This window comes from Solanum verrucosum, unplaced genomic scaffold (genome assembly GCF_900185275.1).
Source record: "Solanum verrucosum unplaced genomic scaffold, falcon-dt-bn FXZP01000287.1, whole genome shotgun sequence".
NCBI classification, from domain to species: Eukaryota; Viridiplantae; Streptophyta; class Magnoliopsida; order Solanales; family Solanaceae; genus Solanum; species Solanum verrucosum.
Genome location: NW_026020292.1, coordinates 482,561 through 502,267, shown reverse-complemented (window position 1 = coordinate 502,267; position 19,707 = coordinate 482,561). Strand labels below are relative to the sequence as shown.

Below are 19,707 nucleotides of genomic sequence, written 5' to 3'. Positions count from 1 at the left end.
TTATTGACATTCGATAATAGGCCCATTTGAATATCACGAGTAAGCTCGCAGTATGGCAGCTTTTATAGGAACTAAAATACCACATGTGTAAAAATACTTCTTTTGAACTGAGCAATGGGGAAACAGTTCCATTCAATGCAAGGGGTGTATGATGTATTTCAGCTCCCAATACTAACAAAACAGTTCCATCCAATGACGAACTTCTGCATTTTGGTTACCGATAATGGAAACAATGGTTGTAACAGAAATTCAGCAATAGCAGCTTGCGAGTAGAAAGTATTAATTTATTTTCGCAGCAAAGATTAATGCTAATCAATAAAGATTGTGGCAGCAATTGATCTGCATTAATTTCTGAATGTTGAATGTTCCTTTATTGAAACTTCATCTTCCACCGATGGATCCATTGCTTGTTTACCCTTTGTTTGGATCGTTGTTATCTTTGAGTTGTACTATCAGTTTAAATTCAATATTATGTCTAAATACCGACTCGATAGGAGTGGGCCGCCCCAACTTGGCAACCTTAAATGGAGCACACTCATGTTTCGGGAGTGAAATGAGTACAAGGTATATATCATTCAACTCTAGAAATTAAAATTGGTGATATTAATTTAGCTAAATGAGATTAAATAAAATGCGGACTTGATTAGAGTAATTACAAATTTTGGGCTGTATATATTAATATATTGAAAATTTTGAAAAGTTTCCCTCCTATTTTAAATTTTAAATTTTGCCCTATTTCGTTATCTTTTCCATCCTCAAACTAGTCATCAATTTCATTCTTAATTTTCAAATATTAATTAATAGGTGAATTATAGTTAATACTCGAGAGCAATTTCATAGAGAGATATTAAAAAATTGTGTGAACAGTAATAATAATAAGTTATAGTTGAGAATTACACTTTGTTTGGATCATTGTTACCCATTGTATTGTATTATATCGTTACTATACCTATAATGTTTGTTTTGATTGTTACTTAAAATGTATTGTATTATATTGTATTGTTAAATTTCGTTGTTACATAACAATGAAACACCCTATTTTATGGAACAACCGATTTGGTGTGTTCCCATTGTTACTTAATTTCTTTTTCTAATTATATCTTTACATAATATTTCAAAATACTATTTTACCCTTTACCTTATACTATTTAATTCTAGTCAAATCTATATTTTAGTAAAATTTTAAATTACAATACAGTACGATACAATCAAACCAAACAATTAAAATGTTATTAAACAACAACAAACAATATGGTCAAGCCAAACATTGTATCTACTATACAATATACAATACAGTACAATACAATACATTATGAAACAATGAGTAACAATGATCCAAACAGAGTGTTAGGATTAAAGTGTGATTTTATAAACTTATGCCTCATTTGTTTTCATTAAGATTAAGACATATGAATCTGAATACACATCTGAATGATTAAGATCTTGTCGGTAGATCTGAACACTGAATGATTAAGACAGTTTGTTTTTAAACATCTGAATATATAAATAATTTATTAATATGTAAACAGAATAAATATTATAATTCAGATAAAAGATTAGTTAATTATTACATTAACAAAATATTAGAAAAAATGCTATTCTTTGACAAACGTTGAGATGTTTGAATTATGAATTAAATATTTTAAGTTTGATAAAAATAAAATGAAACTACATGGACTACATATATACATTATAATTATTAAAAATAATTATTACAAAGAAATTCAACACAAATTAATCTTAAATAATAGGTGAAACATCTCCATGTTCTATAATGTGTTTGTCCATGTACGCTTCCTAAAATAAATAATGAACATGATACATTCAAATGATTCTAAACAAATTTATAAAGATATCATCATCTTATTTCAACAACACATATTTATGAAGTTGCTTTGCTTTTTTAATCAAATAAAAATTTTACAATAATTTTTTTTTTCAATTCTTAATAAACAAGTAGCAAGAACAAAAATTGAAAAAATAATGGAAATAATTTAGAGAACTAATAAAGTTGGAAAATGAGGGATGCTGGGATTTTTTAAAAAGAAAACAATATAGAGCATATTTTTTTTTTTTCGGAAAATAAAAGTATTTTTAGTCTGAATGAGAATAAAAAGAGTCTGAATGAGAATAAAACTGTGTCATAGTTCTGATTCATTCAGACCTTTTCAGACCGATTAAGAGATTTTTAAGTAGAAGAAATAAATGCATTTAATGGCGTAATGTCTGAACCATTCATTCAGACCTCCACTAAACAAATGAGACTTTAATTGATTTGTATATGGTTATATATATATCAATGATATATTACTAATACTTACATAACTGTATCCAGGTATCAAACAACCCTAAAGCTGATGGGGTTAGGGAATATGTTGGGAGAGTAGGCGGAAAGATGGTGCATTTTAGTGGTCAAGAACACGATTTTAAGAGCATAAATGTTTACGAGCAAAAATTCCTTAAAATATATAGAAATTTTTGTATTCCATGAAAAAAAGTTACGTGAAAAGAAACAGGTAAAGTATAAGCATATTATTTTTGGAAGATTTACTAGCGTGTCCAAGAAATCAAGAATTCCCAATGTTGAAGCTATTGCTTTCTAATAGTTTTTCCATTTATCTCTGTTACTGGAGATTTTCTTTTTCCATGGGAATACTAAAGGAAGATGATGGTGGTGGGTCGAAAGAGGAGTCGTGCATTACTGATTCCGAATATGTGGATGATGAAGAGCATGAGAAAGATGAAGCCTTTAGAAAGAATCCATATATGTGTGAACATTCTGTTGATCACTACTACTATCTTTTGCCAAGGGCTCAAAGAAGCAAAATTTTCACAAGAAAGAAGCCTCCTACTGTTATCCCGTCACAGGAAAAGGGTCTCGAGATTCGAATCACTCTTAAACACAAAACAGACGAAATAGTTGATGAAGACCTTTCCATGGCGAAAAAGAAGACTGAAATTCTGTTGGATGAAAAACAGAGTAAAGAGGAAGACAGAGCGAAAAAGAGAAGAAAGATTAAACCATAATTGATTCTCCAGGTTTGCCAGATGAGTTGAAGGAGAAGATTTCAATAATGGGGGTTCAGATTACTGAAGTGAGACTCGTAATTCAGAAAGTTCTTTATGATACAGATTTGAGTTATAAGCATATGCGTCTGTCAATCCCCATCAACCAAGTGGAGGATAAGGATTTCTTGACACCATAACAGAAAATGGTATTGGAGACGAAAGATATTGTGTCTAACAAAAAGAACAGGATTCAGTTCAACTTGATTGAGCCTTCCCTTGAAGAAACAAAGATTCATTTGGCAAAATGGGACATGAGTAACAGCTCAAGTTATGTGTTATTGAACGACTGGATGCAAGTAGTAGAAAGGAATAACCTCAAATCTGGAATGGTAGTGCAGTTGTGGTCATTTCATCAACATTTGATTCCATGGCTGGCTCTTGTTTTGGTTCCACAATAATTTAAATGTTGATTTCATGTATTGGTTTATTTAGTGCAGTTTGCCATGAAGATTTCATGGTTGGCTATATTTGGTGCAGTTTGCCAGATTTTGTTTAGAATTAGTAAGTTTGTTTTGACAGGAATCTTTTTAGTTTATTTTTATACATGGAAGTGTATGAAATATAGCTTTTTGAAATAAGATTCTTTATTGCCTGTTGGTAGTTCACCTTTTCTGTTTTGTACTCTAAATTTATAACTCTTAATGGGATAAAATCATCACCTTTTCTGTTTTGTACGCATAATGGTTGTCCAATCCTCTTGCCAGAAGATATATGTTGTGTACCTTATAAGATACACATTATAAGAAGCTTATCACCTAATAGTTTGTCAATCATGTAATAGCCAACTAAACCAATATTTAAGATTGCTGCACCCTCGTTGCTCCAGTCCTCGCCCTTTACCAAGGCCATTCCATGTCGTCTTCTAGTTCTGCCAAGGCAGCCTCCTCAGCATATTTCTCATGATAGATATCAATGTCACTATCATCTTCTGTTCCAGCATCTATAGAACCTTCATGAAAGCATGTTACTGATCAGTAACAAGAAAGACTGTGGGAAACAGAAAGCTTATAAACCTTAAACCTGTACTACTTACTCTGCACAAAATCTTCGAATAACTTTTGGTACAAAATCAACCTCATTGCTGCTTGTTTCCTTTGGTGGCCATTAAACAAAAAGTAGTCTGGGTGAGAAAAGCAGTAATGATTCCATGCTAGCTGATACACAGGCATATAACTTTCCATGACACAGTGTCCAGATAGATAAGCACTAGGATCACTACTTTTAATTGCAAGCTCGTTTGATGTTACGGATAGATCTGTTTCTACTGTCTCACACTCAAGGCTAACTCCAAAATCTTTCATCTGAAAAGTACAACTCCACCCTATTATTGAGACATTAATCTCGTCACCTGCTTCAAGGTACGTTCCCAATTTCCACTGGCATAAAAATGTCAAGTTCTCATTTGGTCCTGGAATGCCTATGAATGTTGGGGCATAAATCCATTTGACACCCTTGGACAAATTATTCAGTTTGATGAAAAAAGAATACCAGTTCCCAAGTTGGTTTTCTTCCCAGCATCGAGATTTTTGATGATTGGAACGTGAATATAAAATGCAGATATTAAGTCCTATTATCTTTGTATTAGTAAGAGAATCCACTTTCAGAGTCAGTAAGCTTTCTTCACCCTTCATGCTGAACCAACTTGGGATCTCACTTCCAGGAAAGTAGTGCTGAAGATGCCAAACTCATAGAGTCCCTATGGGAAAAAGAAATATTCAGCATGAAAATTTTGACATAGGAGATTTCTCGTTTTTTCTTATGAAACATGTTTTGTTAATTGTCGGGGTGGTTTTAGTAGGAAAGAAGCTTACAAGACAGATGAAATTCATTTGACAGACAACGCTTACCTGCACTGAATATTTCTTTTTTGTGTTGGTAAGCCTGTTAAATAGTTCCACTTCTGCATGTTGTATATCATCCAGGTTTAGATGGTTCAGAGTGTTCACCATTTCCTCTTCAAAAATTTTTATTGGCTCCAGCTTGAACAATCCAGGAATCTCAGTTAGTTTCTCACTGCCTCTAACATCCAAGAATAATGTATGAGTCTCCAATAGGCTTGGCATATTTGTAACTCTTTCTAGTGATGTGCATTCTGTAGCCTTCAGCTTGATGTGCCTTGAAGGAAGATTGTGGAGTGATTGGAGGTTCGGGCACGCATCTAGCCAAAGGTCCTGAAGCATACTTAGATTTGTGATGCTCTGTGGTAGGTTAGAAATCAGGTTTCCACTTAGATTCAAATGGCGTAATGAGAAGAGGTTGTTAACACCAAGTGATAGAGCATCATCTGTTAGCTTGCATCTTGCCAGACTTAAGCTAACCAGTGAACTTGATAAAGAATATAGTGAAAAGTTGTCATAATCAGGGGATTTTCTTAATTTGGATGACCAAGATTGCCAGAGTGCAACCCATGATTTCTCGTGATCGTAATTAATTTCATCTGCATGAAGGGTTTTCAAAGATTCCAGATTTCCTAGATCAATTGTTGATAGAGCAAGTCCAGAACAGCCAGAAATGATAAGTGTTTCCAAGGAGTTGAGCTGACAAAAGCTTCTTGGAAGATTCGATAGACTCTTGCAGTCTCTCAGGTTCAAGAGAACAAGTTCCTGTAGATCTCCAATTGATTCATGAATATGGAACAATCTTACGCAATCCTTCAAAATGAGTTTTTCCAGATTAGGAAGCCCGGAAAAATCAGGAGTTCTTCTTAGGAAATGGGAATGACTAAGATTGAGAATTTTTAATAACTTGAGCTTCTGCAATAGCCAATAACAAGTACATCATGTTTATTAACATACTATCAACTTTCCTACCGTCAATGCTAAAACTGAAGTTAAAAGATTTACCCTAGTTCCCTCCCAGGTTTGTTGCAATCTGCTCTCCTCATATCGAGAGCAACCAGGCTCTCCAAAGGAAAATCCTTTGGAATGGACTTCAAAAAGAATCCACGCCAATGAAGCAATTTTAAACTCTTAGGAAACCATTGGTAGCTACCAGTGAATTTTGCTTCTGTAAGCTGTAGAATTCTCAGCTTCTTCATTCTTGAAAATGCATCAATTTCAAACAGTATACCATTTGAAGTTTCTGAAAAGACATTTCTGAACAGCTCGAGAACAGTTAAACTCTGTCTCCCTTGTGAGTTTGCATCAGTCATTCTCAGTGATCTCACATCTGCAGGACATTCAAATTGCCAGTGCTCAACATCATTTCCGTTCAATTTTTGCCCGACATATTCTACCTCCTTCAGCATCCGGATGTCAAGAACTAGACCTTGGATCCTTTCAGTACCCTACATGATAACGAAAATCATACATTAAGGCACATAGATATGGATGATTGCGCGTTAAAAATCAAAGATTCAGATTTCTTACTGTCTTCCCTTGAAATATGTTAAAGGCATCTTTGTGTTTCCAAATCCTGCTTTGACTACTGGGCTCCCAAGGGGATTCTTCCCGAATAATTTCTCTTCCCATGTCTTGAAGTAATTGATGCACCATCAGTTTGTTATGTTCAATTGCCAATAGGCATCTGTCAACAAGAATTTGAATGCCAACGACTGAAAAGAAACCACATCCATCAAGTATTGTTACTGCATAATCTTTGTCTTTTCCAGCAAAGAAACAGACAATATCAAGAAATAGGTTTTGAACATTATCATCTGGTAGACATTCGTAACTTATCCTTAGTTTTTCAAGGATTTTACTGTCTGGAATAGCTTTCAATTTCCTTAATGCACTTTCCCAAATCTCTATACTTAAGTCACCAAGAGACGAACCCAACACTTTAAGAGCTAACGGAATTCCTTTACAATGATGTACAACATCTATCGTAAGATCCATATATTCTAACGGGGGGGTTTCATCCCGAAATGCATGCCAACTGAACAGTTGAAGTGATTCTTTGGCATCCAAAGTCTTTAGCTTATACATCCTACATCTACATGCTTCAGTAGAACTTAATAAGTGACCATTTCTCGTTGTTACTATAATTTTGCTACCTGGATAAAACCAATCCCTCATACCGAGTACCGCATTTAGCTGATCTATGTTGTCTATGTCATCAAGAACAAGAAGAACTCTTTTGCAGCTGATGGCTTCTTGAATCTTGACAGACCCTTCATTAACATTATATATCTTTTCAACATTCTTCCCAAGAATATTCGAAAGAAGTTGTCTTTGTAAACGAGCTAAACCATCATACTTTTCTAAAACTTTTCTAACATCTGCAAGGAAGCTACTGCCTTCAAATCTATCAAAATTCAGGTTATAAGCTATTTTGGCTATTGTAGTCTTGCCAATACCTCCCATACCATGTATTGCAAGAATATCTACATTATTGGATCCCTCTTGTAACCACAAATCAATTTCTTTGACTCGAGAATCTATTCCAATCGGATGGGGATCAACACTTAATACAGTACGTCTCAGTTTTCCTACAACCACCTTGACAATTTCTTGTATAAACCTCGACTCAGATCTGAAATAGTTTTACAATTTAGTAACAAGAATTGAATGAGATAAACAGATATTTTATTCAGAAAAATATTACCCATCAGCTTGATTCTGTAAGACCATTCCTCCCAAATCAGCAACTTCTCTTAAAGCAGCCCTCCATTGATCCACCTTCTCTGTTTTATATCTCTTTTTAAAGTTAAAGAAAGGTTCTTCAAAGCTCCCTTTCTGCTTCCTCACATCTGATGGATCTACATCATAAAATACAGGGAGAAGAAAATTTCCAAAAGCTTTCTTGGTTTGAATCATATGGGTGAGTTCATCAAGGCATCTGTATGAAGAAGCATAGTCTTTTGAAATGATAGCTATTAGAATTCTTGATTCTTGAATTGAATTCTGCAGATTTTTATCAAGCTCTTTATCATCAGGTCTGAATGAAGGGATACCAGCATTTAACAAAGCTGTATGAAGATGATCTCCAAAGGTCTTGCTTCTGAAACTTAAAAATACATGATGAACGAACTGATGAGACATTTTCTTCTTTGATCAAGTAGAATCAAAGTAAAGACCAGCAATGGAGCACAAGAGTATGGAGGGCTACTTTAACAGTCAAAACTAATCATGTTTAATATTCTATGTTGAAGTGGACTCTGTCTTTTGGGTGTGTTTGGTAATGTTTTCCAATTTTTTCATCTTAAATGTTTTGAAAAATATTTTTCAAATCAAATTATTTTCTTTAAATTTAAGGAAAATATGACATTTCTTCAAATATTAAGAAAAACATTTTTCAAAACTCTCCTCCAATCTCAAATTACAATATTTTTTCTTACCCCAACTATCCACATTAAAAAATAAATAAATTTTTAAAATTTTTTTTTTTTTTAAAAATCAATTTATTTTGTCTGTCCCACCCCCTACCCCAAAACCAGCCCCTCCCCCTAATTAAAAATAAATAAATAAAATTAACAACTTAAAATTTATTTTTGAAAAATAGTTCAAATTTTAAAATTTTCTATTTTTTTACCCTGTACAACTCGTGTCTACCCTACTGTTATACCCTCGGCTTGATGGTTCGAGCGGCTTTGACTTGACTAGAGATTTACATGACGAGCCTAGTCAAGGCCCAACGACTTCAATCAAGGTTAAGTTCAAATAAAAGAAGACTTTGACAATGACGTGACTAAGGCATGCAAGGCAAGGTGTGGGTGGCCAAGACATGACAAGGGCTGGAAAAGTTAAGGCATGTGAGGTAAGATGTGGCTAAGGCATGACAAGGGCTGAGCAGACTAAGGCAAGGCAAGGAGAAGTTGTGATAGTGACAAGGTCGTGGCTAAACAAGTTTTGAAGCCTAAGTGTTGGGCAAGGGCAACATCTGAGGAGATTGGACCCCAATGACAAGCTGGGTGAGGCAGGACCAGTGCACATGACTGACACGTGGGCAGATGCGAGATTGGGCAGTTGAAGGAGATTTTTGCGCCAAAGCTGAAGGTTGCCCGTGTGTGCCTCGCACACGCGTGGGAAGTTATGCGAAATTGACAGTTTCTAGCCGTTGGAGACTTATGAGCATTATATATAAGACTTGTTTAAATTTTGAATTTGGCTTATCAGTTGGGCTTGTCAATTGAATTTGTGGGCATGTGCCTGACATGTGATTGGGCGTTGTGGCCTATTTAGAAGCACAAGCACACTAGTCTTAAGCAACATGTCTTTTGGTCGAATTTTGTAAGGCTATACTATTTGTGTGCTTCTTTGTGATGCGAGTTAAATAGAAAGTTGGGGATTGTTCCTGTAACGTGCTTGTGTGTTCTACTTTCGTATGCGTGTCTAGAGTTAATCTGGAACGAGAGTGAAAAAGTAAAGTGTGTTGAATTTAAGTGTCTTGACTGCCTAAGTGCGTTAGATCGATTTGAGTTGACCCTCTTACACCTACTCCCCCCCCCCCCCCCCCCCCCCCCGCCCACAAAAAAAAATTAAAAGTTTATTCTTGAAATAATATTAAATTTTTTAAATTTTCATTATTTTCTTTAACCCACTACTAGTACTACCCCCCGCCCCCTCCACCCAAACAAAATTAATTAAAATTTATTTTTAAAAAATATTTTCAATTTTTAATTTTTACCCCACTCCATCTTTTACCCCTACCCACTACCAACCCCTCCCAACATACCACCCCCTCAAAAATAATAATTTAAAAGTCTATTTTTGTCTTTTTGAAAAATATTTTCAGTTTTTTTTAACCCTACCCCGACCCCCCTAGCACCCCCCCCCAAAAAAAAATAAATTAAAAGTTTGTTTTTGAAAAATTATTTTCAAATTTTAAATTTTTTATTTTTTTACCCCACCCCCTATCAGCCCCCCTCCCCCCAAAAAAATAATTAAAAGTTTGTTTTTGAAAAATATTTTCGATTTAAAAGTTTGTTTTTGAAAAGTATTTTCAAATTTTCAAATTTTTATTTTCTTACCCCCCCTACCAGCCCCCCTCCCCCAACACACACACAAAACAAATTCAAAATTTTGTTTTTTTTTTTTTTAAAATAATTTAAATCTCAATTTGAAAGTTAAGTTTTCGAGTCGGGTGTGATTGGATCCCGGTTCGAAAGTTGAAGTCGAAATTCCAATTTGAAAGTCGAATCTTGGGTCTCGCATCAATTGTTGTTGTCGGCTTCAGATCTTGATTTGGAAGTCGGGTGTCAATTCGAGTGTCGAAGTCAAAATCCGGAATGATGGATCGTGTTCAAGTTCAGGTGTCAAGGTCAGGTGTTGGGTCGGATATCATGTCCCAATTTGAATGTTAGGTCTCGAGTCGAAAGTGAGGGTCAGGTCCTGGGTCAGATTTCAGGGTCGGATTTCAAATTTGTCGTTGGAATTGTTTCCTAGTTCGCGTGTCGGGGCCATGTCCTAGATCATTATCAAGGTTGGTTTCCGGGTAAAAAGTTATTTTCTACTGCCTAATAAAAAATAATAGATATTGTTTTAAAAATGTTTTTCATTCACAAACCAAACACTAAAAAAATAATTTCTATTCACCAACTAAACATGAGAAAATAAGTCATAAATCCACATGTTTCCAAGGAAAACATTTTCTAGTAAAATATTTTCCTTCTTACCAAACACACCTTTTATGTTGTTCCCAATTGTCATGGTATAGTAAACATAAGGGAGAAGTATAAAAAATACACCTAAATTATCTCGTTTTTTTTTTGTAATTTCATACTTGAACTATTGGAAGGGAGAAGTGTCAAAAACACACATAAATCATCACTCATTAGTTTGAGAAACACACTTCTCTCATTTATTACATTCTCTTGATGGTATGTATATTACACTCTCTTTTATTTAAAAAGAATTGTCACATGACATTCCATATGGACAAAAATTAAATAAATTATTAATATTGTTTAAAAGTTAAAGATTAGAGTATCATTATCTCAAAAGAAAATTATAAAAATAGAATTTAAATATTTTTCTTACCCTACTCCCCACACCTCCTCCAACTGCAACCCCCCAACACCCCTCTCCCCCAACCCCCGCCCCACAATTTTTATTTTTATTTTTTTAATTTTCTTAAAAAAATTTCTTACTTCATCCCCAAACCACGTCCCCTCCAAAAAAAATAAATTTAGATATTATTTTTATTTTTTTAAAAAAAAATATTCCATACCTCACCCCCTTAACCGTTAGCTCTCAATTTTTTTCTCGTTTTGTTGTAGACATATACATATGTTTTTAAAAAGTAATTTCTACTTGCCGCAAGATTTAAAAATAAAATAAAATTCCGATTTGTGTTATATTCGGTACACAAGTAAAAAGACACTTTTCTAAAAAGATATGTATATATCTAACACAAAACGAGAAAAATGTTAAAGAAAAAAAATAGAGAGCGAGGGATAGATGAGGTGGAGTAGTTTTTCTTTGTTTAAAATAACTAGTTCTGGACACGTGCATTGCACGTGTATCCCATACTAATTTATATAGAATCATTATAATTAATTATAAATGTACTTTCTGATAGAAAAAAGTTTTATAATTGATAGAAATTTCATTTTGACATATGAAAGTATCCTTGCAATGAAAACATTTTTCTAGCCTGAAGTTTTAGTTTAGAACTGATTGGTTAAAGGCTAAAGGTGACAAGAAAATTTAAAATAAAATATGCTAAGAAATCACGTGAACATCCAGCGAAATACAAGCAACACAGAACAAAAGTAGTAAAATATAAAGATAACAACAGTGACCTACATACTTGGTAACAATTCATATGTTCTTCACAGAAAAAAGAAAATAAAAACAAAAAATTAGAAATTATTGAGTTAGTCAAAATTCTTACTGGTACAACAGTTTCTTGTTTTGCTATCCAAATCACTCCACCTTAAGAAATGAATTACTACATGTTGAGTTTTGGATTGAAAACCCATCACAAATCCATATATGTGTGTTTTTTTTTCATGAGTTTACATTAATTGTAAACAATAAATATATCAAGTCAGTTTAATTGGACTAATTTTTCAGTTTCTCAAAAAATTGTTACACTTTCAAAAAATTGTGCATGTGCAGAAGTATTTACGATAAATCATTTAATGAAGATAAATCAAATATTGTGAAAATAACAAGAATGTGGAACGTTGTGAAAAACAATTAATAGGAGAGAAGAAGAAAAATTAAATTAATTAGCAGTAATAATTGAGGTAATTCATATTGTTATAAATGAAGTTTTGTAGATGCAAAAAATATGTGTAAGTTACATTACATATGCTCATAATAGGTGAAAAAATAAAATTGACTCATTAAGGAAGAAATTGTTCAACTTCTCATTTGTGTAAGAAGTTACTTACAAAAGTACGTAATGGTGCGAATAAATTAGTTTCACACATTTCAGGAGAATTGAATGTAGAGGATTAAAATATGATTGTTGATTTTTTTTATTTACTCACTATTTATATTATTTAAACATTACTATTTAATTTGATTTTAATTCAATGAAGGGTCGTAAATTTTGTACTGTGCTGAACTTGTATTTCAACTTTCAAGTAATTAAAATATGCTTGTATAATATTTAATTAAATGTTTTATAATATTTTGATTTATTGCAATGGTGAACTTGTAATTCGACGTTGATGAGAAAAGCTAATACAATATGGTATGATTAAATATAGAATAACAAATTAAGTCTTTAAAAAGGGATAAAAATGTCTAGCAACTTTCTATGGACATTGTCATCTTTCATTTTTTGATATAATACTTTCCCACTTTGAACATTTACTATATGATATGCTTTTTATTTTCAACTTTGAAGGTTGGAGCTTCCACTTTTAATAATATATGAATGATATAATATATGATATATGATATATGATACATTAGTAATATATATGATATGATAATGAATCATAACTTTTCAAATTCTTCCGTTATGAGAATTATGAGTATAATTAAAAGCAATATCAATGTACTCATTTATCAAGAAAATAATAATTTAATTATTAAAGTACTTAAGGACTTAAATTCTACCATTATGTAATTAAAATATTTGTATTTAATTAAATAATTAATCAAATTTTAATTTAGTAAAAGGGAAAAATGATAATTCAACTTTTTACTTTGGAGCTTCCCACTTATAATAATATATGATATATAAAAGAATTCGGGAATGAGTGGGTGGTTTTGGGGGGAGGGGGAATCGTCAGGGATACTGAGGGGGGGGGGGGGAGATAGTAATATTTTAATCTTTAACTTTTAACTAGTATTAATAGTTTATTTATTTTTTGTCAAGATGAAATGTTTTGTCCATGTGACAAGTTTTTTTTAGATAAAAGAGAGTGTTACATACACTACTGAGGTGTGTTTCTCAAACTAATTATGAGTGATAGTTTATGTATGAACTCACACTCTCAATAGTTTAGGTATGAAACACAAAAACATGAGATAAAAAATTTAGGTGTATTATTGACACTTCACTCTAACCTTAACATGAGAACAAATATATGGTGCGATTATTTGTAATTTATTATGATATTAAATTATATTTTCGAATTATAATTATGATAGAAAGTCTCAATGATTAATTATGTAGTTTTTGCTATATTCTATTTAACTGGGATTCAAAATCTTATTTTTGACAGAAAAGAAAACAAATTTATTTTTGTCTAGGTTTCAGTCAAATAAAAATGTGATGGATATACAAGTCTTTTTCTAACCTAAAGGAAGAATGAGACACATGACTAATTTGGGATCATTGCAAAAATAGATAGAATTGGAGTTACATTTACAAATTTACTTAAACATAGAGCTTCGAAAGGTATTTCTTGAATTAAATTTATTTGTTCTAGCATGATTATAAATCTCTTTTAGCATCATTTTTCCTCCGACAAACAGACTATTTCAATGTTGTTGACCATATTTTTACAGCAATTGCAGTTGGAGATGAAAAATTGAGATTTGGCTATGCTCCATTCATTTTTTTCTCCATTTTTCTCAAGTTCTTATTTGGATAAGAGACACTTGTCATAAATTCAAATTAAGACACTTGTCATGTAGCCTCCTAATATTGAGTGTAGTGCACAACATACCCGTAAACAAGACTCTACTAGACACAATGTGTAAGCTTAATTCCTATGACATATCTTTACACTAATTACAAATTTGGCACTCTACAAAACTGCCACGACTCGAAATCGGATCATGATGGCGCCTATCATAAACCCCTAGTAGGTAAGCCAAAATCCAACTAATACGCGATAAACAAAGCTAGAATATAACTAACACAAAAGCAATGATAAAATAATAAGGGGACCATATCATAGATATGTACAAAGAGTACAGAATATACAACAAGGGCCTAAAAGTGACCAGGAAAGACAAATATATACAAGAACGAATTTCAAGCCTAGTGGCACTGGTACAATAGCGTTTCAAGTACAAGGATAGAGCTATATACAATAGGTTTGCTCACAAAATACAAAATATAAACAACATAATAAAGAAGGAAGGTAGCAAGTCTCTAGACATCAAGAGCTCACCACGATCAAAGCAACAACAATCTTGAATAATCAAAAATCAACAAGGGTGTCTCGTTTTGGGCATTACATCAGAATAAGAGGCAGAAGTTCATTATGAGTACTTAAAACATAGGGTACTCAATAGGAATAATAGGTTGACTGAACCCATAAAGAAATTGTATAAATATAAGGGGCACGATAGTGCTAACACTATGAAGTAACAGTTAACTAGAATCATTCTCATAAGTACCGATAGTGAAGATACCAATAACAAGGATTAAAGTCACACTAAATGCAAGCCAACCACATACAAACATACAATATGAGATGATGCATTGCATATGTGGCCAAAACATAAAGTAAAAAGTCTCTGAATCCCCCTTGTTGGCCGCTGTAGTCTCCCCAAGACGTTGTGCAGACATGCTGCCGCTCAACTACAAATGCAAAAACAATAAGATCTGAAATTCAATCTATAGGCCAACTAAAATCACACCCTAGACTCATCATCATAAAGTAAAATCCGAAATCACACCTCAGGCTATGAGTAAATAAGAAAATAGTACATCTTTCAAAGAAACCTTAGGACCAACAAATTTAGGATAAATCTCTTTTTAAAAGTTGAAATCCCATAAAAATGGCACAATCCTTCGTAAAAACAAAATTTTCATTTGTAATTTTGAAATACACTCCCACGGGGCCCAATCAAGTAAAACTGAGGCCTGTAATTTTAAAAACCCAAAAATTCACAAGAAAATGCATGTAGATGTATTCCATTCACAGTTACATCAATCCTTAACATATTCATATCACGCAATCAAATAGGGTAGACACCCTCCATAGTACAATGGTACTAACAAGGATTTATTGTTTGTCCAAATCCAAGGCCTCAGGCCCACCATCACAATACCATAGATAAAGCCAAAACCACAAAAAGAAAACACCTAAATATTCTAACAAGAAACTTACAACATCTAGAACTAAGTTTAAATCCTAAATCCCCTAAGAGCATTGTAAGGATTCTATACTAGTCAAAGCTAAGGAAAAAATCAACCTAAACTAAGGCTTAAGGCTAGGCTAATAGTCTAAACTCCCAAAAATGGCCAAATCATAATAAAGAATCAATATAGCCTAAATTCATTCTAACACATTTCTAACAATCATGCAAGTCAATTTATATAAGAACTAACTATGCTAAGTCTAAAGAAGGAAGTCGTAACCTACCTCAATGTCGAAATCGCACTCGAACTTCTACTCAAAACTTTTTCTTTCAGAAAATCCTCATGCCACTGTCATGCTATTGAAAACAGAAATTATACGTCAATACGGGAATAATGATATCCATATTGATATTAAAATTTTATACCATAGAATGGGTCAAAAGTTGACCCTTGGAGATCGATGATAAAATGAAGAATTAACTCCATTATTATGTTACCCTCAAGGTGAGGATCACATGACCCAAAGTTATGTGCAAATAGAAGTCAATTCATACCTCAAATTGTTCAAAAGCTTACTTTGAAGAATTTAAAAGTAAGGGAATTTTGAGGTTCAAATCAAGAACAAAACGCAGAATAAAAGTTAGAATATGCAATAGATGGCAAAGGAGAAGAAAATGGACAAAAATGAGCAAAAATCTCCTCATCATGAACTCGACAATGGACAAAAAATGGGAGCACACTGATATGGAATTAGAAGGGTGATGAGACTTAAAAGTATCAGGGTTCGTCACACTTGTGGACCATTGGTCGCAGGTGCAACATTGTTAGAGCGGGAAAAGGCTCGCAAGAGCAAAGGTCAACCTTTCCTCCGACTCCACCGGAGAGGATAAAAGCTCGCTAGCACAAGCTTGCTGGAGCGACAAGGCTCTGTAGCAGTGAAGGCTATTGATATCAATGAAGCAACACCATCATTGTAGGAGCATATCCTTTGAAGCTAGCCAAGCTCTCGCGGGAGCAGTTGTATCAACATCTTAGGATAAAAAATCTCAAGTCTTTAATAGACCTTAGAATTCATCTAGGATCCTTCAAATGCAAATCAAATATGTTACCCAATTAAAAATGATATTCTGGATTCAACAAGATGAATCAACCAATGAATGTTGTCTTGATGAAATGTTGACCGAAGTCAACACTACCACCAAAATAATTAAAAACCAAAAAATAACCATGAAGTACAAAATCAACCTGACCACTATAGGATTCTAACCAAGGGTCCTACTAGAATAAACTCAACGCTCTAGAGCTAATGAAGTTGACAAATTTCCAATCCAAGCCCATTTTTCGAGAATGTTAACTGAATTTAACCCTTTTAACACAAAAGCTCCAAAATAGGAAAAACTCACTCAAAACTCTCCCGACTACCTTGGGAAGTGTCTCCCATCCTATCACATAAAAACATAACATAGGAGCTATGTATAGGGGAAAAATAGTCAAAGCACACAAAAACATGAAGATGACTATGAGGGTCATTATGAAAGAAAGAGTCCCGACTGGCACCTAGTGCCTCACTTGACCGAGCAAACCAAGTGAAACCAAATCAAACAATGCAAGTGGGCTATCGGGTCCACATCAAATCAATAACATTCAACAAAAAAAATTGAAATGTAAAAAAATGTAATGCTATCCATGCCACAATCTTATAAGCATAATCTAATGACAAATCCAGTAAGGCCACACTTGACATTCTCGACCAACAACATGAATCTTCAAGTCCCTAAATTGAAAAACCACTAACATCTAGTCAGGTCGAGGCCTGACATACCCATTATCTATAAAAGAAAAAGAAGACCGAAAACTCAAAAACTACGGAATGAATGGAACATAAAAACCATCAATAAAAATGGACCAGATATAACAAGGATCCATGTCTTCCTAATAACCTGCATGCATAAATGTAGCACCCCAAGACAACAGGGACGTTGTACGACATAATGTAACGAATATGCAAGGTGACTAAAATAACCACAAAAACAAAACTCAAAATTAAAAACCTTAATATGATAGAGTTTATCTGTACAAAAAAAATCTCACCGAAACAACATTACCTCTATAGTTTGTATCCATTTCCCTTAAGTCTGATACAAATCACCCAAATAACAAGCAATTCAACCATCACACAACAATCTACCCGGACCTCATATGATCACAGGTGCCTACCCGTGGGATATGCTTCATGTGTTTGTTAAGTAAAAAATTGTAAGAGTCTATTTTTGTGGTTGACTTAAGGTTAGATGTGTTGACTTGTGTTACTGTATTGTGGTTACTTGTTCTAGATTCATACCTTAGAACTGGCCGTATGATCTTTACCAGTACATTGTGGTTTTTGTACTAATACTGCACTTGCTTTTTCTTTGTTGAGTACAAGACATATTCTGGTTGTTGTTTTGAGACCTCAACTTTGACACATGTGACTTCTTATCCAAGGGTTTCTAATCAAATTGCACTTGGTTATCATAGTACAAAGGCCATCCACATCATCCATATTTTCCACCATGTTTGTCTGACCCTTGTTTTTGTTCTTTTTTGGGGGACGACAGTCAGGAGCCATGTGGTAAGCTTTTCCACAATTGTAGCAGTTGCCCTTGAACTTTTTCTTAGCTTGCCCCTTCTTTATTTTTTAGTGGACTTCTTTGTTTTCTTACCTTTTAGAGGTGCCTCTTCAACAGTATTAGCTCCCATAATTTTGATTTCCCACACGACTTTTTCTTGGCTATTTTGTTATCTTCCTCAATATTGCGATGAATCACAAGATCTTCTAGCTTCATCTCTTTGAATTTCTACGTTAGATAGTTTTTGAAGTCTCTCCACCAAGGAGGTAGCTTTTCAATCATCGCAACTATTTGAATTGCTTTATAACCACCATACATTTGGTGCAAATCCCGAGGCTTCCAAGCCTAGTTCGAGCAATTTTGTAGCTTATGGCTTAAAATAGAGTTTATGTGTAGGACCCTTATTACGTCAATACGACATTGGTTGGAAGTCTAGACATCTCCATGAAGTCTAGAATGCTGAATTTGGTTGGTTAGCATAGTTTATTTACATGCACGGGCTTCTGAATGAATCTCGAGCATTGTGTTGGGGATTGTCAACTTTGTGGAACCAGCTGATGTGCATCAGCTGGTGTAGCCTCTATTTACCCTTTGTGTTAGCACGCGTTGATCCACGTTCATGGTGACTATCAGTCTTGGTCTCCGTGTTCGCAAGCCCAATGTCGCATTTGTGGAGCTTGATGGGTTGGCCATCGCGTTCGCGGGCCTTGCACTGCAAATGCGTGAGCAAATAGGCTGACCCTTCACGATCGTGGGCTAGGAACTGCATTCACGATGCCTTGAGGTCCCAACCTTCTGCGACCATCAATTGGGTCCCATGTTCGTAGAGGTTATTTAATTGGGTTTTGTTGATAAATACCAGTCGCGATTTCAGCTTAGTATAGCTTATTCAAATTACAATTTTAAGAACTAGGAGCCTCTAAATTAGTTGATTCATGTTGCATTTTGTTGGGGTTTTTTATGGATTTCATTTGGGATTATTCGAGGAGGCGTGGAAAGCTCATTTCAGAGGTAATTTCTTGTCTAGATAGACTGCCCAAGTCTCTTTAATGGTGTTCTTGTGATCATTTTCTTGCATGACCTGTTTCTAATTATTTTCGAGCTTTAATTGTGCCCATTTTTGGGGAACAAGTTCAGTAAGCTAATTATGACTAATTGATGGAGTCTGTTTGAGATTCACAACATAGGTCCCAAAATTTTTTTTGACTCAATTTCGGGGCCATCTCCAATTATTGCATTTTTAGTGTTTAAACATCCGTATTTAAGTTGTGATCATTGTGGTGACGTGGTAGTAATCGGAGGTTGTTCAGAAGGGGAAAGATCTAGAATTATGATTTTGGAGTGCACACAATCTGCATTGAGGTAGGCTATGACTTACCGACCTTTAGATTAAGCTTATAAATGTAAATTCATGTTTAATAGCTAGAATTAGGATGGATTTATAGTTGAATCATGCTTAATTGTTAGAATTCATAGCTTAATCTTATTTTTGGGTTTTCGAGAAATCAAGCATGCTAATGTATAGTTGTGTTGATCTTATCATTATTTGTGGTTTTTGAAATGTTTTTGATATGATGATTGGTAGCTTGTTATTGGCCTTAACCTAGGTGTAGGATAGTGATTGCCTTAGACATGAGTTTGGAGCTGA

The 19,707-nt window shown here is 33.9% G+C and overlaps 2 protein-coding genes and 1 pseudogene across 2 annotated transcripts; 1 reads left to right on the top strand and 2 right to left on the bottom strand.

Moving 5' to 3' along the window:
- Window positions 1-2,580: 2,580 nt before the first annotated feature.
- Window positions 2,581-3,467, top strand: LOC125834491 (B3 domain-containing protein At2g31420-like; annotated as a pseudogene).
- A 379-nt stretch (window positions 3,468-3,846) lies between these two features.
- LOC125834483 (uncharacterized) lies at window positions 3,847-4,411 on the bottom strand. Its single transcript, XM_049513631.1, has 2 exons — window positions 4,103-4,411; window positions 3,847-4,018 (listed from the first exon to the last, which is right to left on the bottom strand). Exons 1-2 carry the CDS (start codon window positions 4,368-4,370, stop codon window positions 3,906-3,908), a joined length of 381 nt encoding a protein of 126 aa, XP_049369588.1. The 5' UTR covers window positions 4,371-4,411; the 3' UTR covers window positions 3,847-3,905.
- A 14-nt stretch (window positions 4,412-4,425) lies between these two features.
- LOC125834490 (disease resistance protein RUN1-like) lies at window positions 4,426-8,051 on the bottom strand. The gene is made up of 6 exons (XM_049513636.1): window positions 7,615-8,051; window positions 6,438-7,542; window positions 5,913-6,355; window positions 5,872-5,875; window positions 4,917-5,822; window positions 4,426-4,765 (listed from the first exon to the last, which is right to left on the bottom strand). The coding sequence occupies exons 1-6, from the start codon at window positions 8,049-8,051 to the stop codon at window positions 4,697-4,699; spliced, it is 2,964 nt and encodes a 987-aa protein (XP_049369593.1). The 3' UTR covers window positions 4,426-4,696.
- Between the last annotated feature and the right edge of the window lie 11,656 nt (window positions 8,052-19,707).